Here is a 23577-nt window from a genome sequence, read left to right as displayed (position 1 = left end):
TCTCCCCAAACTGAGGCTCTGTTCCCATTAAATAGTAACCCCCTCTCCCCTCCCCCAACCCGTGACCCCCACCCTCCCCCTTCCTGTGAACCCGACTCCTCCGAGGACCTCACACGTGGGTCCTGCAGTGTCTCCCTTCTGGGTCTGGCTTATTTCATTTTTCATCATGTCCTCAGGGTCCACCCATGCAGGTGTCGGAGCCTTCCCTTTTAAGCCTCCAGCCTTCCCTTTTAAGGCTGAAGGGTGCTGATTTGAGTTTTCCTTGCGAAACGTGCTTGCGTGTTCCCATCGCGTGAAAGGAGTCTCTCCCAGGGCAGCCGCGGGCCCTGACCTTGGTCGCGTCTGGCCACCAGGTCAAGCGTAACCTGCTGAGCGTGTCCTACCACATCGCGCAGTACACAGATGTCATCTCTGACCTGCGCGGGCAGATCCAGCGCCTCAAGGCCAAGGTGGAGAGACAGGAGAGGGAGCGAAGGGGCGGGCCTAGCGGCCGGGATGCTCAAGGTAGGGCCAGCACGCCTGCGCCCCCTGCGTGGGGCTGCCCCGGGCCCACGGCCTCCTCCTGCCTGGCGCGAGGTCCTTGCTGAGCGTCCCACCCCTTAAATCAAATGCTTCATCCACTGGCATTCGGCACGCCCACTGTGTGGGGCAGCCTCCCCCTCTTGTCTTACTCTGGATTGTTTCTGCCCCAAAGTGGAACCCACACGCACCAGGCAGCTGCTGACCAGTCCTTCCTTCTCCCCAAACCGGTTTGATCTCGGAGGCCTCCTTTTGGAGGAGAGCATACCATCGTTTTACTCTAAGATTCATCAGTAAGTTTGAAAGATGCCCTTAAAAAAAAATTTGTGATGAAGTTAAGTAGACGGGTGTGTACACACACACTTCTTTTCACTTATTAAGATAAGTTTTGCCATAGTAAATAGAGGACTTTTGAAAATCAATAAGAACAATAATGAAGGGCTTCCCAGGTGGTGGAGTGGTAAAGAATCTGCCTGCCCATGCAGGAGATGCAAGAGACTCAGGTTTGATCCCTGGGTCGGGAAGATCTGGAGTAGGAAATGGCAACCCACTCCAGTGTCTTGCCTGGAAAATTCCGTTGGGTGGAGGAGCTTGGCAGGCTACAGTCCCTGAGTCATAAAGAGGTGGACATAACTGAGCACACACACACAAGAAAGAACAAACAGCCCAGTTTACAAATACAGGTGAGGAAATGAACAGGCACTGGAGAGAGTCTCTAGTGGCTGTAAACATAGGAAAAAGTTCTCAATTGCATTAAGAAACAGACGCAGATTGGAACTGTTTTCACTTATTGGACTGTCTAACATTAAAATGTCAAGTAGTATTAAATGGATGATAAAGGGCAAGGATGTCCATACTAGAGTCTGCCTGTCCTGCCCCTTCTGATGGGCACTTTGGGCTCTCTAGTCACATAACCCCCTTGCCCACATGGGTGCCTTTTTCTCTTTGGTAGATTTGGGGCTTTGAGTTTCTGTTGGAGCGAGACAGTGAAGGAAGATTTCAAAGAAGAGGGGCTGTTGTTGACGAGACAGAGTCCCATGGGGCCAGCTGAGGGCTTCAGGGACTGGTGGCAGTGGTCAATGGGTTGTTGTAGAGAATCTATAAAACCAGGTGATGACTGGGAAACTTGGGCTTGTCTGGAGTCAGGGGTCAACAGGGAGACATGCTGTAAAATAGTTCTCATCCTGCTGGTCTGTTAGTTACTGGGACTTGGCCTGGTGGTCTGAGGAGGTGGGCAGCGTCACAGAGAGGGTGGGGGGATCTCATGGTGAGGGCATGAGGGGCTTCCCTTGGGTCCTGCTCTGGCGAGCCTAGGGCAGCAGTGGGATGCTGATGTCCACGCTTTCCCAGGATCCTTCCTTTACGAGCGTCTCCTAAGATTCTGTGTGCTTTGTTTTAATGACTGCAATGATTTGGTCATCTGAGTGCATCACAATTTATTTCACCAATTCCAGATTGCTTGATGTTCAGGGAAAAGCTACCCCCTGACCACTGCCCTCAAGGTCAGGGGAACCGACCACATATGACCAGGGTAGAGCTAACTGCTGGAACAGGCAGAGAAAACCGTGGATTAACCACTGCACAACTGCTCGGTAGGAACTGACCACGAGAAACAGAAATAGTTTTGTTCTGTGGAACTCACATTCTAGCAGGAAAGGCAGGTGTTGAACATACCACCAAATTATGGATACACAGAAGACTGCCAAGGAGAAGGCAGGATGTTATCAGAGCAAGTGGCAGACAGACCCAGATTGAGAGTCTGGGAGCATTTCCTGGAGAAAGAGAGGTCAAAGCTGAGATGGATAACCTAGCCCCACTCCTGGGATTCCTGAGACTCAAATCCATGCAACCCGAGCCCAAAACAGGCAAATGGAGAGTCTAAATCACTCTAAGTTATCCATCCAAGTATCCATCCATCCATCCATCCATTCATCACCCATCCATCCATCTGTCATCCATCCATCATCCACCCGTCCACCTATCGTCTACCCATCCACCCATCCATTAATCCATCCATCCGTCATCTACCCATCCATGCTTCCATCCATCTATCCAAGCATTCAGCCATCCATTCACCAGCCCATCCACCCATTCAGCCTCCCTGCTTTGTCTACCCTCCATACGCACTGTGTTTAAAGCCCCTCTTTGGGCCAGATACTACACTGCTGGGCAAGCATGGATTTGACCCTGGCCTGGATGACCAGGTACAGCTGGCTCTCTTCCTGCCCCAGCCACCATCCCTGCCCCCGACGCAGAGGAGGACAGCCGCCTACAGATGAACAGGATCCGGGCGCAGCTCATCGGGGCCTTCAAGGAGCAGCTGGAGATGCGGCGCAGCCTGGTGGAGCTGGAGAACACCAACATTGAGCTGCATGTGGACACGTCCCGCCACCTGCTGACCATCGCTGAGTGAGCCAGCCCCAGGGGGACTTCTGCCACGGGCATCCTCCCTTCCTTCATCTCCCTCCCTGTGGCTAAGCTGGGCCAGTGGGAGAGCCTCCCAGGCCGCTTTGGCTTCCTGCTGCAGACCCAGTCCCAACAGGTTAGGGTCAACCCCATTTTACACCAAGGATGCTGAGGTCAGACGGAATGTGGAGGCTGTGTCCCCTTGCTGGGGTCTTTCTACCGTTCCAGTCTCACTTGCGGTTCACACCTACTGTGAGAGACTGACTGGCTGTGTGGAAAGGGACTGGCCGTGCAGGTTTTCATCCAGACCAGGGTCACTGGAGGGCGAGGAGGTGCTGTATTAGCCATCCCGCCGGGGCAGTGGTGTCAGCGGGACTGCCCTGGACAACTGGACACATGTCCACTCGCTGACGGGCCCCGGCGCCGTGCCCTGAGTCCGCTTCTTCTCCAGTCCTCCCCATTTCTCCTCCTCGTCCTCCCTTTCTGTGCAGTTTCTTAATTAGGCAAACAGCAGGGCACCTGCACTGGACGGATTCCTCTGTCTCTGCCCTCGCCCCCTCCGCGTCCTCCTTCCTCGCAGTTTCCACTCGATCCTCCTTGTAGTTTAGGTTCCGTTTCTGGCGCCCTGTGCGCACTTTCGGAGGTGTTGCCTGAGTCGGGTCATTCCAGTCCATCCTCACAGAGCCCTGGGGGTGCTGTAGTCTCCAAGGTTTACAGCTGAGGAGCTGTGGCAGGGGGCCCATGGTCACCCTGACGGCCCTGGGGTTGGAGGCACGCTGGGCTGGCTGCTGAGTTCTGCACTTGGCGGTCCTGCCACGAATGTTGACTGCTTCTTTCCTTCCTTCCGACGTTTCTTAAGACTTCTTGTTTTCCATATGTGTAGAAGGCATCAGATAGCAGACCCAATTCTGCCCCATTTTCACGCCCACGCCTGCCAGCTGGGACTCACAGGGACTCCAGGGCCAGATGCCAGGGCCCCCAGCTCGGGCGTGGCCTGCACTCTGACCCCTGACCCCTCTGTGTGGCTGCAGCTGGGAGCGGGAGAAGACCCACCATGTGACGCGCAGGGTCGGGACGCCCGAGAAGGACGAGGAGGTGCTGGAGGCCGGCCCAGAAGGGGACGAGGGCCAGCCCGCAGAGCCGCACGAGGTGGCCCTGGCCAGGGAGGAGGTCAACATGCTCCTGGCCGAGCAGCGGAAAACCGCCGCCCTCAAGGTGCGGGAGAGACGGCGCGTCCGCGGGCTCAGCCGGGGTGCTGAGAGTCGCTAACGCTCTTTGATCGCAGCTGATGCATTACGCCCTCCTGGGATAGTGGTTCAGAGTAGGGCTGATCACGACCATCCTACAGGTGGGGAAACTGAGGCTCGGAGATGCGCAGGATTGTCCCCCAGCCCCAGAGAGCAGGACCTGACCTGAGTCTGACGCCACGGTCCATGCCCTTTCGATTTATGGTTGTGGCTACACTGGGGGTCACGGGGGGCTGTGGAAGCAAGGCCTGAGTGGCGGTGTGATGTCTCCTGAGCCCTCTGCCTGCCCGTCTGTGGCGCTGTCCATCGGCGTCCCCTCAGGCTCCCCTGAGGCTGGTCTCAAGCCCGTGGCTCGGGGACGAGGAGTGTGGTCAGAGGAAGCCCAGACTCCAGGCTCCTCTCCGGAGAGAGAACTCTTCTCACATTCCTCTTTTCTGAGAAGAGCCGGCTATTTATATGAGCTATTTATATAATAGCTGGTTATCTAATAGTCTCACTTCAGAAAAATGACAGAACTGGCGCCTGATGGAGACTTTGGGGAAAATGCCAGTGAAGCTGGCTACTATTTCAGCCCATTAGTTAAATGTTAGCAGGTGTATTTTCAGGCAAGCGGAGAAGGCATCTGATGATGTCATGTTGCTAAAAGCAGGCAGCATTTATTTCACTTAAAAGCTATTTGCCAAACCAAGAACCTCTTAATATTATTGCATCTGCCTGTTGCAATTTGGAGATTACATGATCTCACTGCAAAAGTTCTCTAACATTTAAAAATAAGAAAAACGCCTTCTTCTTAAACAGATAACGTGCCTCAGCAGGGAACATGGCCTCCGAGAGCCAAGTATAGACGCTGAGCTGTGCTGTGTACATGTGGGCCTACTGATGAATTAATTAATTGGTCGATCAGTCAATAACAAATCAATGTTTTAAGTGTCCAGCTCCGTGCCAGGCCCCGAGGCCATAAAGATGAACAAGATACTAAGACTTAAGCTGTCGGTCTACTGGGAAGAGACACAACCATGTATACTTCAGTATGGTAGCAGGATAATAGATGTAGGAGCAGGGTGCCGGGGAGCTGGCGGAGGGGCTGTTGATTCGGGGGGCATGGGTCTGGAAGGAAGAGAGGAGGATCTTTCTAGGGCAGCTGAGCCAGCTTCTCCCAAAGAGGTCCCTTCTCGGCCCCTGAGGATGAAGACACAGAAGGCTGGTGCAGGGCCTCATGGGCTGCACTAGGGGCTGGTGTCCCACCTGCCCCTAGGGACCATGAGTTTGAGGATGGGATGCAGGCAGCTTCGGCCTGAGCGTTACTATCTGGGGGACTGAATGGAGCTATGAGGTGTGGTGATGGTTTCAGGTGTCAGCGTCGCCAGGCTGCCATACCCAGGGATCCGATCGAATAAATGCTCATATAGGTGCTGCTGTGAAGGTTTTTGGGCTTCCCTGGTGGCTCAGATGGTAAAGAACCCACCTGCAATGCAGGAGACCCAGGTTTGATCCCTGGGTCGGGAAGATCCCTGGAAGGGATTGGCTGCCCACCCTAGTGTTTGTGCCTGGAGAACAGCATGGTTGGAGGAGCCTGGCAGGTTATACTGTAACAGGGTCGAAAAGGAGTCGGACACGACTGAGTGAAGGTGTTTGGTAGGTGAGGTGAACATCTGCAGTCAGTTGACTGTAAGTAAAGATTACCCCGGATAGAGTGGCTGGGCCTCATGCAGTCCGCTGAAAGGTCTTACCAGCAAAACACAGGATTCTAGAGAAGAAAAGATTCTGCCTCAAGACTGCACCACTGGCTCCCGACTGAGTTCCCAGCCAGTTGGCCTGCCTGATGGGTTTTGGACACACCAGTCCCAGTTTTTTAAAATAAATCCCTGTGGGAACTTTCCTGGCGGCCCAGTGGTTAAGATTCCATGCTTCCATTTCGGGGGGCATGGATTCAATCCCTGGTCGGAAAACTAAGATCCCATATGCTTTGCAGCTTGGCCAAAAAAAAAAATCTCTGTGTGAGTCTGTGTGTGTATATATATATGTGCGTGCTGTGTGCTAAGTTGCTTTAGTTCAGTTCAGTCACTCAGTAAATGTCTGACTCTTTGCGATCCCATGGACTGCAGCATGCCAGGCCTCCCTGTCCATCACCAACTCCTGGAGTTTACCCAAACCCATGTCCATTGAGTCAGTGATGCCATCCAACTATCTCATCTAAGTTGCTTCAGTTGTGTCCAACTTTGTGACCCTGTAGACTGTAGCCCGCCAGCCTCTGTCCATGGGATTCTCCAGGCAAGGCTAATGGAGTGGGTTGCCGTGCCCCTCTATGTAAGTGTGTGCATGTATATATGTGTGTGTGTGCGTATACATATACATACAAACATGTACATAAATGTGTATATATGTATTTATATACCCGCAAACATGTAACACATATATATATACACACAAACGTGTATAAATATTGTTCTGTTTCTCTGGAGCCCTGACTCACCCACAGAGTAAGATCAAGGGTCTCGGGCAGACCTCACAGTCCCCCCACCCGCCACCCTCCGCTGACTTTCTGCAAGAGGGCAGTAGTGCCCGGGGCTGCAGTGGACGAGCCAGGCCTCCCGTCTTTCTGCTCCTTCTTAAGTCTGGCTTTGGCCCAAGAGAACCAGGGCCTCACTTTCAGATAAAGTGAAGTCACTCAGTCATGTTCAACTCTTTGCGACCCCGTGGACAGTAGCTCGCCAGGCTCCGCCGTCCATGGGATTTTCCAGGCAAGAGTACTGGAGTGGGTTGCCATTTCCTTCTACAGAGGATCTTCCTGACCCAGGGATTGAACCCAGGTCTACCTGCATTATAGGCAGACGCTTTACCCTCTGAGCCACCGGGGAAGTGAAATTTCAGATAAGAGGTCTCTAATACAGAGGCTGTAGAGGCATCCCTGCAGAGCCTTCTATGTGACGACCAGGGCCAGCTTACAACAGCGTCACAGCGTGAAAACAGGCAGCCTTGGTGTCCCACAGCAGACGCTGTGGTGAGGGCTAAGCCCTGGGTCTCTTCTAAAGTGCCAGGCAAGGGACTTCCCTGGTGGACTAGTGGCTAAGAAGCCACACTCCCAATGCAGTGGGCTGGGGTTCAATTCCCTGGTCGGGGAACTAGATCCCGCACGTGGCAACCAAGAACCTGGAGCATCCAAATACATAAATCAATAAAAATAATTATTTCTTAAAATGCCTTGCATTAATAGAATGTTCAAGAACGTTCAAGATGAGGCCAACAGATCAGGAGACAACTGCCTTGGAAAGATCGTTTGTTACTCACAGTTCCCAAGAAGGGGCACGTGATGCCAGGCAGGGTCACACAGGGAGACCCCAGGGTGGCTGGAGGCAGAGGAAGGGAGGGTCAGTGCGGACCAGAGAAATCACTGAGGTTTCTGCGGAAGGAGTGGACAAGGCGGGGTGGGCAGCTGAGGACTGGCTGGTTTAGATCGTTCCCGCAGGCTCCAGGGCACAGGGCCCGTCCCGGGTTGTCTGGTACTGATAACTTATGGTGAACGATGTCGAATTTGTGCTCTCCAAAGAAGATTTAGTTTCGGGACCAGAGACCAGGCATGATCACTCAAGAGCGTTGCAGAGTTTTATCAAAGTAAGAAAAGGGACAGGGAAAGCTTCTGACACAGACTCAGAAGGGGACTGAGAGTGCCCGCCTCGCTAGTGTTAGCAAGGGAGTTAAATACTTTTTTTAATTGGTTATTACAATTAATCAAAAGAATGTCTCAAGTTTGTGAAAGTTTTACCAGACCCACTCCCAACATTTACATTTTAGGATAACAGGATGAGAATTTAACAATAGAAAGATCCTACCAGACCCACTCCCATAATATACATTCTAAAATATCAGGATTAGTCAGAAGGCTTTTAGGAAGAAGAAACTGTCCTCAAGCAGGTTACATTGTTGTTACATGATCCCTAGTACAGAGTTTAAACTGAGTTGTTTGTTGTGTAATTGTCAGTTCGAGGCTTAAAGAAAAAAACGTTTTATGTGACTAAAATGTAGAGGAAAAAAAAAAGTTTGTCCTTTCCTCCTCCTTGAGAGCCCCAGACCCCTTTCTCCTCCTCAGGGACCCCGGACTTCTTTTCAACCTCCCTAGGAATGGACTCTCTCAGTACCTGCCCTGGGTGATGAGGGCAGGTGGACAGTGGCCCAGACTGTGGAACCCCGTGGAGGAGAGGGAAGGGTTTGGGCTCTGGGTTGGCTGGTTTGCATATGAACGATGTGCCTGAGGGCAAGTTTTTTGCTGTCTGTCGGACTTGGCTGTTCTGGGGGAGCTGTCCCTGCAGGGTCAGCAGGGTCCCCAGATGCGATAGCATCAGAACGGGAAATGAAGGACACGCTTAATGCGGGGCACGTCCTCGTAGTCAATCCCGCGTGTTTCTGTGAGCGCGACTGCAAACCAGAGTCTGTAAGGACGAGCGAGACCCCGCTTGGCAGCAGAGACCCCGGGCGTCTGCCCTGAACCCTCGGTCTCTCCGCCAGGCGGGCCTGGAGCAGCGTCTGGCCAACGCCAAGAAGAAGGCCTCAGAGATGGAGGAGCTGCTGCCCTCGCAGGCCGTCAGCGAGGACCAGCGGGAGGTGCTGCGGCTGCTCTGCCGGGCGCACGAGCTGGAGGTGGAGAACGCGGAGCTGCAGGCCCGCCGCCTGCGCGGGGGGAGCCTGCTGTGCCAGAAGGACCTCCTGATCCAGCGCTGCCAGCAGCACCGGCTGCTATGCGAGCGGATCATCCGGGAGCAGCGGCGGCTGATCCGGGGTGAGGGCCCGCCCGCCGCCCCCTCCTCGGGGCCCCGTCTCTGTCAGGGTTACCTTCTGGGAAGAGCAGCCCCCGGGTGCTTCAATCCCTGCGTCCTGGGTCGGGAAGTTCCCCTGGAGAAGGAAATGGCAACCCACTCCCATGTTCTTGCCTGGAGAATCCCATGGACAGAGGAGCCTGGTGGGCTGCAGTCCTTGGGCTTGCACAGAGCTGGGCACGACTGAGCGACTAACACTTTTCTGGAAAGAGTGGGCAGTGCATGTGGTCCCCAGAAAGTCGCACCCTGCACGGCAGGCTGGGAGGCCCCGGTCTCCAGCCCTGTCCCCGCCCTCCACTCCCTGTTCTCAGTCCTGGGTGGACACCTTACGAGTGGCTCTTTTGTTGTTGTTGTTGTTATTTATTTGCTTCTGACTGCTGGGTCCTTGTTGCCGCAAGGGCTTTTCTCTAGTTGCGGTGAGGGGGCTTCTCACTGTGGCGGCTTCTCTCGTTTCAGAGCCTGGGTGGGCTCTAGGGCACGTGGACTTCAGTACTTATGGCGCACGGGCTTAGTTGTTCCATGGCACGTGGGATCTATCCAGATCAGGGATCAAACCCACATTTCCTGCATTGGCAGACCGATTCTTTACCACTGAGCCACCAGAGAAGCCCTAGGGATGTTCTTTAATGTTTTTTCTTTTTGGCCTCGCTGCACTAGACCACCGGGGAACTCCTGCTCTTTAACTTTTAAATTGAAGTTTATTTATCCTTTAGAATTGCTAATGATATGATTTTATGATTGGAAGGCAATACATGAACATAACAGAAAACTTTAAAAATAGGAACGCAAAGAAGACGACCTACAGAAACCGCGCTCTGTAGAAAAATCTTTTTATCAGATTGGAGCATTGCCTTCAAACTTCCAAAAAGGAAACTGTCTTTCTAACAAGTGATGGATGTTTCGCCCCATCTCTGCTTCCCTGACTCCTGCAGACAGCGGCCTGGTGGTGCCGGAAGCCCTGGAGCAGCGGTACCGTCTGTTCTCCCGGGAGCTGGGCGCGGGCACGCTGAACCGCCTGCTGCTGCTGCACGCCGTGATGGCCAGCTCCCTGCGCGTGAGTCGGCTTCGGGTTCGGGCTGTGCTTGGCACGGTCCCCTCCTGCCTGGCCTGTGCGCTAGCCCTGGGGGGCACTGGCCCCAGTAGAGAGAAGAGGGAACTCAGAAACCCCACGAACCAGGCTGCCTAGAGCCAGAGGCACCTGGGGCTGGGCTGGATGGGGCCGTGCCACCCGCCAGGATCCAGGCAGGTTTCAGACGAGGCGTCCCTGGGGGAGGGGGCCTGTGTGTTGCTCCCACGGCAGGTCTGTCCCCTGGGCTGTTGTGAGGATCCCTTGTGGGATCCTAGGGTAAGTGTCAGGGTCCCCTAGAGCGCCCCACCTCAGGCTCAGTTCACTGAAAGGACTCGCAGAACTCAGAAAGGCCGTTGTACCACCTAGACTCGACAAACACTGATTCCCCATCCTCCCAGGCACTGGCACCCACTCTGTTTCCTGTCTCCGTGACCCTGACTCCCCCAGGGACCTCACAGAAGTGGAGTCGCCCAGTGTCTGTCCTTCAGCGTCCACTTATCCCTCTGAGCATCACGTCCTCAGTCCATCCGTGCTGCGGCAGCTGTCAGCATTCCCTTCTGTGTTGAGGCTGAATCACAGCCCGTGTGTGGATGGAGCACACTGTGCTTACCCATCGCCCATCGCCGGGCACTCTGGTTGTTCCACCTTTTGGTTGTTGTGAATAGGGCTGCTCTCAAAGTGGGTGCACATGCATCTGTTTGTGTCCTGCTTGCAGTACTTTTGGTGATGCCCCCGGGAGTGGGATTGCTGGATCCTGTGTATGGTGATTCTGTCTGACTTTCTGAGGCCCTGCCGGCTATCAGGAGTGCTGGTAACAGTATCTCCTTTATGCACCGATTTGCTCAGGGTCAAGGCTGTGCCCGGTGCTTCCTGGGCTCTGGCCCTTTCTGCCTGTGATGGGAGGCGCAGTGGAGGAGCCCATGATTCCTTCCAGAGGTGCTGGCTCCTTGGGCCCTGCTTGACGACACAGCCCGCTCGTGTCTATGGTCCCTGCCACCTCACCCCGCCCTCTGTCTGGTCCCAGGACGGCTCTGTTCTGAACATCTCTCCCCCACCAGAGGAGCCCAGCCGAGACCAGCTGGACGACAGGGAGGACCTCCCGTGGGGCGCCCAGTTTGAGCTGCCCCCCATGCTGCTGGATCCAGACAGGTGACAGGGCCCCCCTCTCCAGGCCGTGGGCATCACCTGGTTCCCAGGGTGAGGTGGAGCCCAGATGGGGAACCGGAGGCTGGCAGGTGGATATCCAGCCAGAGCCGCTGACTTGTGACCCTGGGCGCATCTTGTGAAGCAAGGCTAATGCCTAGTCCTTGCAGAGTTGTTTAAGGGGAATAAGTGTGGGTACGCACCACACGGAGCGATTGTGAAATTAGGTTCCTTGATGCTAGAAAGACCAGCTGCACTTCACATGTGGTTTCTTTTCACCATCAGCCAGCTGCTCCCAACCTCAGTGCTTTCCTCCTCTTTTCTGTTCTTCTTTCTTTTCCTCCAGTGTCTCCCACACACCCAGACTCAGACTTGTAGACTGAAGACTACATACTCACCACCTGGTTTAATAGCTAATATTCCCCGTGTGTGTATCCCACCTCAGCTTGGGCTGCAATAACCAGACACCACACACCAGGGCACTTGAACAACAGAAATTATTTTCTCACAGCCCTGGAGACTGGATGAAGGACCCGGGGCCCCAGCCCCAGCCCTACTGAGACCTCTGTGTTTTATCCACAGTGATGGTTACAAGTCATCGAAAGCCACGCCGTCGAAAAAGCTGGACAAGAAAGACTCCCTCCTCCCCCACTCCTCGCTCCACATCCTGCTGAGCCCAGTGGCTCACGAGGTTGGTGTGTGCGGTGCTAACGGGCCCAAAGCTCTAGTGAGGCTCCCCAGCCTGAGTGGGTGCTTGGGGGCCTGTCAGTGCTGGCCCAGGGCGAGTGCGAGAGAAGCTTCTGGAATGCAGATTGTCCTGAAGTAGTGTCACCACATTAGGGTTTGAAGCGTCTAGGCCAAAACACTACAGATCAGGAGGCTTAAAGCTCAGACGTTCATTCTCTCCCACTTCTGGGGCTGGAAGTCCAAGGTCAGGTGTCCCAGGACTGCGCTCCCTCCACAGGCTCCAGGGGAGGGTCCCTCCGGCCTCGTCCAGCCCCTGGGGGCCCCAGGCTCCTGGGCAGCCTCCCCCACGTCTGCCTCTGTCTTTACGGCCTCCTCCCTCTGTGGCTCTGTGTCTCCCTTCTTGTAAGGACACCCCTCTGGGGATCCAAGACCCACACTCAATCCAGAGGTCACACTCAGGGGTCCAAGGTGGACATGGACTTGGGGTCACCATTGACCAACCCACTACAGACACTCCCCCAGCCGTGCACGGCAGGAGTGGGCGTCACCCTCACTTTATAAACAGGAAATGAGACCCAGAGAAGCCAGGTGACCACTTGTGACCCCTGTCGCTGGGTCTGCTGCTGGGCCCAACCTGGGGCCGTTGACAGTCCGCTGCTGCAATGTTACCCACAGAAGCCAAGCTCCCAGAGCATGAAGACACTGGTCTCCAAGCTGTGCTCCCCGGCCGGCCGGGAGCCAGGCACCCCCACCCCGAGGACGGCGGCGGAGGCCGGGCTGAGCGCCCAGGCCCTCAAGGAGATGGCCGTAGGCACCAAGAGCATTGCCCTCATCGCGGCCACCCGGCGCTCCAGGGCGCAGGACCGCGAGGGCGGCAGTGGCCGCTCCTCCCTCCACCCTGCAGAGGAGGTGGCTCCAGATCCCAAGGATCCCAAGCCCAGCGTCACCCCGGAGACAACCCTGGCCAACAGGAAGTGGCCACAAGCCAGCCCGGGCAGGGCCCTCTCTGCAGAGAGGAAGGCCAGGGGGAAGCCGTCACCCCTCCTCACCAGGAGCGTCCAGCTGGTAGGTGGACAGGGGCCTGGGGGTGTTGGTCCCAGGGGTTCACCCAGAGCAGAGGAGGGGGACAGCAGGACTGACCTCAACAAAATCACGGTGGGGGCGGGAGTGCCTAGCACACCAGGGAGAGAAGAGAGCCAGACCGCTCCCCCCATCACTGTGACCTTGTCCCTTCCTCCTGATCTGAAGCCACATGTGCGCACATCGCGTGTGGTCATCGTCCTAGGGAAACACAGTTTTGTGATCTGGGTCTTTTTCCCTAACATTATTTCATGAATTTTCATGTGCCTACCTAGTATTTGCACTTTATAAAAGGCACATGATGATTCTTGTGGATTCCCTGGTGGCTTAGATGGTAAAGAATCCACCTGCAATGCAGGAGACCTGGGTTGGTTCCCTGGGTCGGGAAGATTCTTTGGAGAAGGAAGTGGCTACCCACTCCAGTATTCTGACATGGAGAATTCAATGGACAGAGGAGCCTGGTGGGCTACAGTCTGTGGGATTGTAAAGAGTCGGACACAACTGAGCGACTAATACTTAGTTGATTCTAAACCACGTCAGATAAATAACAGTTGGTGAGAGGTGAGTTGCTATGCAGTAATGACCAGGCGATGTCTTTCTTCCCCAAACCTGGCAACCGGCCCTCTGTCATGTCTGCAGAGGGATGACCGGACACACATGATTCCGTTTGTGGCCACTTTGTGGGTTTCTGCTCCCCATTAAATGGCCACGCAGGTTGTCTTTCTTTCTTTTTTTTTTTTGGCCATGCTGCACAGCATGTGGGATGTTAGCTCCCCAACCAGGGATTGAACCTGTGACTCCCACATTGGGAGCATGGAGTCTTAACCACTGGATCACCAGGGAAGTCCCTGTCTTTCATTTTTGACCATCATGCACGATGCTTATGCATCTCTATGGGAACAGATTTCTTCATGTTGAGTTACTTTCTTGGGATATTAGGCAGTGAACACCTGTGGCAAAGCCTCAACAAATAGCATTAAGCAAAAGCAGAGAGCATGTGGAAGAGTTCAAGTGACCACAATGGCGTGGAATGACATTTGCATGGGGGGTGGGGGTGCGGATTCCCTGAGTGCAAATGAAGCTCATCTTCACCGGGAGGGGCTTGTCTCTCACCATCCACTTGGTTAAGTAAACCGAGTGACCCTAAGGGAGCAGGCTACTCCTGGGGGCGTTGCTGGTGCCAGAGGGCTGCCAGAGCTCCACTCTGCCCCTGCGGGTGAGACCCTGAGTCCTGCTGGACACACAGTGGGCATTTGCTAATTCAAATATAAATGGCTCTGGTGACTCTTCAGTGGAACAAAAGTGAGACAGTAGCAAGGAGCAGAAGGTGGGTGTAGTGGTCAGGGTTATCCTGAGAAATAGGACCAAAAAAATGTATGTGTGTGTATGTTCACCCCACCCCCACCACCATACAAACACACATGCCAGCTACCAGAGCCAAAGTTTCTGTTCAAGTGCAAAAGCAGGAAAACGCTGATGTCCCAGCTAAAGGTTGTCAGAGAGGGCATCTCTCTGGCTCATGGGAGAGTCAGTCCTTTTGTTCTATGCAGGCTGTCAACTGATTAGATGAAGCCCACCCCATTAGAGAGAGCCATCTGCTTTACTTGGTTGATGGGTTTAATTGGTAACCATCACAGTGGTTTAGATGAGAACCCCTTCCATGGGGGCATGTGGTTGAGAAGGGAAAAGCCCGGAGACAAAAACCCAGGACAGCATCAATCATTCATTCATTCTTGTTGGTGGTTGAAAGTGAATGTTAGCAGTGATTCTGCCCATTGTGTTCACTAAGATACCCACATAGCTGGTGCACAGTAGGTGTTTAATCAGTGCATGGCTGCAGCTCAAAGTGACCTTGACATTTCATTCCTTCTCTACCTGCTCCCCATACTTGGTCATATTTCCCCCCACAGGCAACAGAAAAACTTCAGCCACCCTCCACGGATCACATAGCCGAGAGCCAGTCTCTCCCTGCACTCCCTCAGCTGTCAAAGTCTCTGGGAAAGAGCTTTCTCCCTGCTGTCCCTACAGCCTCTAAGATGAAACCCAGCCTCAGTTTTCATGCAGGTATGTGATCGAAAAAGGAAAATAGCAAGTTGGGTTCTTTTCTGCATCTCTGCCCCCCCTCTCAAATGTTTGGCAGGTGTGACAGTCTGGGCTGTTATCAGTTGTCTGCTCCTTGGTGTGAGTGAGTTTCAGGTTTTCTTAGGCAGCAGGTCAGCCACAGCCACTGGCTCTTTGAAAAGATGTATTTGGGGGTGTGCTCAGTTTTGCTGCTGGCCTGCCTGATGTCCCAGTAGAGTTTGAGGCAATGATTGAATTTGTGTGCATATGGCTGATTGCCTTTACTCAGTCTGCACCCCGGACCCCTGTGGGTTCTCTCAGTGCTGGTTTGAGTCCCACCTTCTGCAGTGGTTGTTACTACAAAAATAATAAGTACTCATCATGAAAACTTTGGAATATAGATAACATCATAAATAAAGGAGAAGCCACTTGTAAACCCCACCACCCAGGAATGATCTCTGTAAGATGTCTTCCTCATGGGGTGCTCAGGGACATGAACATATGTCCCCTATTATGGGATGTTAGGATTGTGTCCAGTTTATCACAGTTGTGGGAACAGATTGGTGGATGACAGCCCTCCTCAGAGGGGTCACCAGCTGTTACTGACCTGCCATCAGAGGAGCACGGAAGTTGAGGTCAAGGGTTTAGAAAAGAACATGGCAGTCAGATCCGACGGAACCACAGCTTGTCATCAATGGCTTAGATTCCGTCTTTAAGAAATTTTTCATTTAATCTTCCTAGTAATTTGCTTTGGTTATATTTGCAAAATTCTCAGTCCCATATAGGCTGAGAAGCAGACAAGCAAGCTAGTCCTCACCATGGATGGTTGGGAGCACTGGCCTGTATCGCTACATAACAAGCGTTCACATTTATTGAGCTCAGCCTATGTGTTAGGCTCCGTGAGCACAGGGATGATGGTGGATCTCAATCACTGCTTTGTGCCCAATAATTACAACAGGTTCTCAATAAATAGCAGCAAAATGGACAGATGAATGAACGAGTGAGTGGGGGTAACCATGAGCAGAGACCTGGGGAAGTGGGCACCTGACTCGACCCTAGGAGAGACCCCTTATCTCCCCACCACACCTTCCTTGCTTCTTTCCTGTTTGATGATGATATCTGATTAAACCTTTCAATGAACCCAGAGAATCCTCTCACAGCCAAGTCAAGGTCAGCTAAGAGCAAGGAGGGACCAGAAAGAGGAAGGAAGAGTGTGGTTGAGAAGAATAGGGAGGAGCCACTAGCCAGAGGGGAAAATTCCAGAAAGTCTTGAGCTCAGGAGCTCATGGAAAACACAACCCCTCACAGAGCTGTGGGAGAAAAAAAATGAGGTAACTTCAGTGAACAGCCAGCACATAGTGAGTCTGAATACAGTGTATCAGACCCTCCTTATTTAGTTTATTCCCAGGATTCACTGGGTGGTCCCTGAAAATAATGATATTCTCTCCTCTCTGGTTCATTGGTTAGATGAAAGCACACTGCCCGTGCCGGAGGTCAGCTTCACCTTTTCCAGCGCCACCTGGCAGAGCAGCCCAGGCCCGAGCAGGGCGCCCCTCCTGCCCCGGGACATCCGAGGTCAGTGCCTACCTCTCCCAGACACACATGCTCTCATCTGTCAGAGCGTGAGTACCTCAGACATGACTGCTCATCACACACCCTGTCACTGGTGGGGCTGTGGCATCACTGCGCCTGAACTTCAGATCTGACCTAACCTGTCAACACACGGCACTCAACTGTGACAGCTGGGACACCAAGACACTTATACTTAAGATGTGAGCACTCACCTCAGCCGCTCACGCGAGGAGGTGGAGACCATAGTGCACGTGTACCTCAGACATGACCGATACCACAGGTACCTTCCCCTGAGAAGGTGTGACCGCGTCGCAGCTGTACCTCAGATGTGACAGCTCACCACACACCCCCTCGTCTGAGGAGGCTGAGAAAGGGTGCACATGTGCCTCCGCTTCTTCACCTGAGGAGGCCGTGGGAGTGTGCTGTGTCCCTCAGACGTGGTCGGTCACCATGCCATGGCCTATACTATACACCCCCTCACCAGTGGAGCTGTGACGTCGGTACATGACTACCTCCAACATGACAGCTCCCTGACGCCCCCTCACCTGAACTGCTGTGACAGCGTGAACGTGTACCTCACGTGACCTATATCACACACAGCTTCAATGCAGGAGGCTATGATAGCAGCACACCTGTCTCTTAGACGTGACCAGTCACCTTGTCTCTTAACATGAGGAGGCTGTGACAGTTAGCATGTGTACCTAAGATGTGAGTGATCACCACACATCCCGTCACCAGGAGAGCAGTGACAGGGGTGCATGAGTACCTCCAACAGGGCAGCTCAGACAAGTCCTCTCAGCTGAGCTGGTGTGACACTGCACACCCATCCATCAGATATGATGGATATGACATGCCCCTTCGCCTGTGAAGGTTGTGACAACAGTGAGTGTGTCCACAGATGTGACCACTTAATAAAAGTCCTCTCACCTGACGAGGCTGTGACAGAGTACAGTTGTAGCTCAGACGTGACGGATACCACAGGGCCCATCACTTAAGGAGGCTGTGACAGCGTGTGTGTGTCCTTCAGAAGTGACCAGTGACCACACGTCTCATTTCAGAAGGGTGTGACAGAAGGCGTGGGAACCTCGAATGTGACTGATATCAAGAGCTTTCTTCACCTGAGGAGGCTCAGAGCATTGCACGTGACTCTCAGACAGGACCAGCTGCCAGCTCTCCTCACCTGAGCAGTATTTCATGAGTAGCTCACATCTGATGAGTCACATGGAGGCTGTCACAGCATGCACATTTACCTCAGACCAGATGAATATAAAAGGTTATTTCCCCTGAGGAGACTATGACAGCATGCACACCTTTACTTAGACCTGACCAATATAAAAGGCTTTTCACCTGAGCAGGCTGTGAGAACAGTGCAAATAATCCTCAAAGGTGCCAAGTCACATGTCTCCCCACTTGAGGAGGCTGTGAACAGCAATCACATTTACCTCAGAAGTGACGGGTATGAAAATCTTCCTTACATGATGAGACTGTTACAGCATTGCACATAATTCTCAGACATGATCAGTCACCATGACTGTCCTCACGCAAGGAGGTCGTTACAGCATTACACGTGCAGTTAACATGTGATGAGTCACCAGTGTCTCCTCACCTAAGGGGGTCATGGCAGCATGCACGCTTTACCTCAGAAAAAATGATATAGAAAGCTTTTCACCTCAGGAGGCTGTGAGAGCAGTGCACGTATCTCACATGTGCCCAGTCACCACGTGTCTCCTCACCTGAGGAGTCTGTGACAGTATGTACATTTAGCTCAAGCAGGAATCATACCACAGTTTCTCTCAGCAGAGGAGGCTATTAATGAATGGGATGTGTTCCTCAAACAGGACCAGTCACAACGTGTTCTCTTCACTTGAGGAGGGTGAGAGAACATGCACGTTAACCTGAGAAGTGACTCATATAAAAATATTCCTTACCTGCTAAGGCTGTGTGACAGCATTGCATGTAGGTCACATGTGACGAGTCACCACAGGTCTCCCCCCTTAAGAGACAACGACAGTATGGGCATTTCCCTCAGATTTGACCAACACCACAGGTCTCCTCACCGGTGGAAGCCATTACTGAATTGGATGTGTTCCTGAAATGTGACCAGTCAACACCTATCTCCTCACCTGAGGAGACTCTGACAGAACCGAATGTGTTCTTCCAAAGTGCATGCGTGCATGTGTCCGTGCGTGCGTGCTGAGTCGCTTCAGTAGTGTCCAACCCTTTGTGACGCTATAGCCTGTAGCCCACCAGGCTCCTCTGTCCATGCGATTCTCCAGGCAAGAACAACTGGAGTGGGTTGCTGTGCCCGCCTCTGGGGGATCTTTCTGACCCAGGGATTGAACTTGCATCTTCTGTGACTCCGTATTGTAAGCAGATTCTTTACCACTGAGCCACCAGGGAAGGCCTCTTCAAACGTGACCAGTCATTAAACTGCTCCTCACTTGAGGAGTCTGAGAGAGCAGGTACATATACCTCATTGGAGCAGTACTGCAGGCCCCTCCCCTGAGGAGACTATTACTGAACTGCGCATGTTCTTCCAGTGTCACCGGTTACTGTGAGTCTCCTCACCTGAGGAGGCTGGGACAGAATTGCCTATGCTTCTCAAATGTGACCAGTCACCATGTGTCTCCTCACCTGAGCAGGTTTAGAGAATACGCATGTTTACCTCAGACATGGCCCATATCAGAAGATTCCTCACCTAAGAAGGCAATCACAGCATTGCACATAGCTCACACACGATGAGTCACCATGTCTTTCCTTATTTAAGGAGGCTGTGACAGTGTGCACATTTACCTCAGACCTGTTGGATATAAAAGGCTTCTTCACCCAGTGAGTCTGTTACAGCATGTACATTATTTACCTCATAGCTAACCAAACACCACATGTCTTCTCACCTGACAAGGCTGTGAGAAAACTGCACGTGTTCTCCATGCGTGACCAGTCAGCACGTGTCTCCTCACTTGAGGAGGCAGAGAGAACTTGCACATTTACCTTAGTCAGACCAATATCACAGATTTCCTCACCTGAGGAGGCTGTGACATATGCACATTTACTTCAGACCTGACCAATCTCCACACTTCTCACCTGAGGAAGCTTTCGAAGAATCGCACATTTTCCTCAGATATGATGAGTCACTGCATGTCTCCTCCCTTGAGGCTGACAGAGCTTGTACATTCACCTCAGGTGGACTAACACCACAGGCCCCTTCGCCTGTGGAGGCTGTGGCAACAGTGCACATATCCCTCAAATATGACCAGTCATCATGTGTCTCCCCACCTGAGGAGTCTGTTACAGCATGTACATTTACTTCAAGGTTGTCTGATACCATCCTCCCCTTAAAGTGCTAGTCTGTGATAATCAATGCACATATCCCTTTGTCATGACCAGTCACCACATGTCTCCTCTTTGAGGAGGCCATACAGTATGTACATGTACCTCACAGGTACCTCCTGTCAACTGTGGAACTCTGACAGCAGTGCGAGTAACTCAGACTTGACCACTCATGACACCTCCCCTCGCCTGAGGAGGCTCAGCATTGCACGTGAACCACACACATGACCTTTTACCACATGCCCCCTCACCAGGACAGCAGTGCGTGTGTACTTTAGACATGAGAGTTCACCATACTTCTGCTCACCTGAGGTGGCGTACAGAATGCACCTGTAACTCAGAGTTGACCAATATCACGCACGCCTTCAACTGAGGAGGCTGTGACAGCAGTCCCCACTCTTCTCAGACATGAGTGTTCACTGCACATCCCCTCATCCTGGAAGGGCAGCAGTGCACGCACCTTCCACATGACTCGTCTCACCTCAGTAGCCTTTTTGGCCCCTGACAACTTACGTGGACTTAAGGGCTTCCCATGTGGCTCAGTGGTAAAGAATTCGCCCACCAAGCAGAAGACATGAGTTTGATCCCTGGGTCAGAAAGATCCCCTGGAGAAGGAAATGGCAACTCATGCCAGTATTCTTGCTTGGGAAGTCCCACGGACAGAGGACCCTGGTGGGCTACAGTCCATGGGGTCGCAGAGTCCAACACAACTTAGCAACTAAATAGCTAGAACCTGCCTCAAATCATGCATCCTTATTCTTTCACTCACTCAAAAGCCGGTTTATTTAACTTCTAGCCAAACCTCTTCCCAGAATATTTGTAATTTTCCACATTTACTAGCCCTATTATGAAATTACGAGTTTACTATAATATTGCATGTTCTGTGTATTAACCATAAAACACAAGACACATATTTGTCACTGTACTAATGGCCCTCCACTTCTTCCTCTCCTCCTTCCTTTATTGTTTTGTTTTTATATCTTGAGCAAGAACGCCCATGTGTCGGGGTATCTCATCAATCCCAGAGATGGTTTAAGTCACATTAGCACTCATCTTCTTGTCATCCTTGTGCCAGCTTGTGAGGCCCGTGTGACCTGAATCCTTTCTGGGAACAGGAAACTACCTCTGACATCCTGGCACTGTTTTCTCACCACTGACCCAACACACAACCAGGTTGTCTGTAAGGATGTGTATAAATCAACATTCAGCTTAAAGACCACCAGGAGCTGCTGGTCCTAGGCAGGAAGTTCCTCATGGCTAACCCTGGTCTTCTTCCTGTACCTTTACGTTAGTGATTCAGAAAAGATTAACGACCGCTCCTCTCATGCCCTTCTGTTTAAGTGTTCTGGGGGAAATGGTGTCAAAGGTGTTTACTGGCCACAAACTTGGAGCCAAAAGCTCTCAGACCAGAGCAGGCCGAGTAACAGCCAGTTGTTCATAGTGGATTTAAACAACGTTTCTTTAAATATGAGGGATGGGAAATAGTCCACAAGGATTCCCTTGTCCTAATGGCGTGAGTTCACCATAGTGGAGAATTTGGCTGAAGGGGTTCTAGGGACAGGCCTGGGTTATGGGAGGAGCGGAGGCCAGGACAGACTCGGAAACGAGGCCCCAGGTCCAGGAGGTGACGTCCACAGGGCCCAGAGGTTGTCTGGGGCGTGGGCAGGGCTGGAGGGGGAGTAAGGTCCACACTGGTCTTGAACTGAGTCTGGCAAGAGACTGAGGCCAGGGCCAGGGCGTCCACCCCAGCAGGGACCAGTCAGCCACCCTAGCTGGGACTCTGACTTTGCTCTAAAGTCTTCCTACTCCCTACCTTCGTTTTTTGGACCTGCACATTTAGGTGTTTTGGAGCACGTTGTTTCCTCCTTGAGCTTCAAATATGACTACTATAGTCACTTGACAATATTGAGAGGTACCATCTTGTTTGTTACTGTCATTCCCATTCCTTTTCATTTAGAATCAGAATAAAGTTGTATTTCAAATAAAACAATAATGAAGTCTTCCCCCTCCTCCCCCACCCAGGGTCTATGGACAGCGGAGGCCGACATCATAGCCCACTGCCTCCCAGCCACCCCTGCAAGCGCCAGGGCGGCAGCGCAAAGAGGCCAAGAAGACCAAAGTGAAGACGGTGGCAGGCAGAGCAGGTGGGGAGAATGTCTTGGGTACCGGGGTATCTCTGCCCCGAAGCTGGACTTGAGAGACGGGGACTCTGCCAGGGACACTTCAGGGGGCAGCCCGCCCCATGTATGTTTCCTGCAGCCCTATGCATAGGTCTGGTGGCTGCCTCACCAACCATCTCACCAACCATCTTCAGAAAAGGGCTGTCTAGGGAGCATCAGATCCCTTCCCAGAGACCTCAAGCCTTTTGGGGCCATTCCCACTCATGGGTGCTCTTCCCTGGATCACCCCACTCTGTGGCTCCTGCTCTGGGAGCACCTTCTGTAGGGGCTGGGACACTAGGGTCACACCCCCAGGTCAGTGACTTCTTACCTGAACAGCTCCTGGCAAGAGGCAGGAAAGAATGTGTCTCCAACACCCATGTACTAGCTGAGATTCTCCAGAGAAAGAGAACCAGAAGGGGGTGTATGTGTATATATGTGACTGTGTAAATGCGTCTGTATGGGAGTCTATACAAAACAGGGAGTCTACACAAAATAGAGAGACTGAGATTTACTGGAAGAAATTGGCTCATGTGGTTGTGGGAGCCTGCAAGTCTGCAGGGCTGGCTGGAGACCCAGGGGGTATAGTCGATGCTTCAGCCTGGAGTGTGAAGGGCATCTGGAGCCGAGTTCCCTCTTCAGAGGTTCCTTCCTGGGACCTCAGTTTGTTTAATCTGCCTTCAACTGATTGGACAGGGCCCACCCACATTATGGAGGCTCATCTGCTTTACTCAAAGTCTATTTACCGATTTAAAAGTTAATCTCATCTAAAAAATACCTCCCTTGCAATACTGAGATTGGTGTTTGACCAGACATCCGGATTCTGTGGGTCAGGCCGGTTTGATACACAATTAACCTTCTTGTCCCACAAGCCTTGGCCAGACTCCAGAGTGCCACTGGTCACTGCAATCATGGGCTCCCAGGGAAACACAAGAATGCGCTCCCACTTCCATGACCCACCCATCTCCCACTGCGTTCTCTGGTCCCTCTCAACATCCCAACAATGCAGAGAGGAAAACATTGCTAACTCTTGAGAACAAGACAGAATTGTCAGGGTGAATGAAACCAGCCATGTAAACTGGAAATCCAAAAGCTGAGGTTCCATTTGCATTAGGATTGCATAAGCGTCAGTCATTCTTCTCATCAAGACAGAAAAAAAAAGAAGAAAACAGAAAAACGGAAGAGCATCCCATGTGAGCTGGATCATCAGCCCTCACTTCCAGGGTTCCCCTATTGGGAGTCCTGGGGATTGACCACGCCCCCTGGTGGCAGGAGTTGGTGTGGGTCAGGCACGACGGGCCTGGAGGTGGAGGTGATGTCCTGGTCTCCTGGCCCTAGTGGGAGGCGGGGCATCTTTGCCCTTGTGTGTTCCTGGCATGTGCTTGGCACCCCACAAGTGTTGTGTAAGTGGCACACAGCGTGCTGTGGCCTGGCCGCCTCCTCGTAATGCCTGCCATCAAGGAAGACATGCTAGGGGCTTCCTCAAAGCCATG

The 23577-nt window shown here is 52.7% G+C and overlaps 1 protein-coding gene across 1 annotated transcript in view; it reads left to right on the top strand.

Annotated features, from left to right (window-relative positions):
* The window catches only part of LOC133063256 (kinesin-like protein KIF19), a 28334-nt gene extending 11155 nt beyond the window's left edge, over positions 1-17179 (top strand). Inside the window, 11 exon segments of the mRNA XM_061152373.1 lie at positions 354-504; positions 1045-1076; positions 2777-2928; positions 3957-4140; positions 8676-8946; positions 9916-10037; positions 11077-11201; positions 11778-11922; positions 12558-12947; positions 16550-16598; positions 17031-17179. Coding sequence (XP_061008356.1) covers positions 354-504; positions 1045-1076; positions 2777-2928; positions 3957-4140; positions 8676-8946; positions 9916-10037; positions 11077-11201; positions 11778-11922; positions 12558-12947; positions 16550-16598; positions 17031-17179 — 1770 coding nt within the window.
* The last annotated feature ends 6398 nt before the right edge of the window (positions 17180-23577 follow it).

This window comes from Dama dama, chromosome 10 (genome assembly GCF_033118175.1).
Source record: "Dama dama isolate Ldn47 chromosome 10, ASM3311817v1, whole genome shotgun sequence".
NCBI lineage: Eukaryota > Metazoa > Chordata > Mammalia > Artiodactyla > Cervidae > Dama > Dama dama.
Note: the sequence above shows the minus strand (reverse complement) of the source record. Positions and strands in the feature narration are given on the sequence as shown.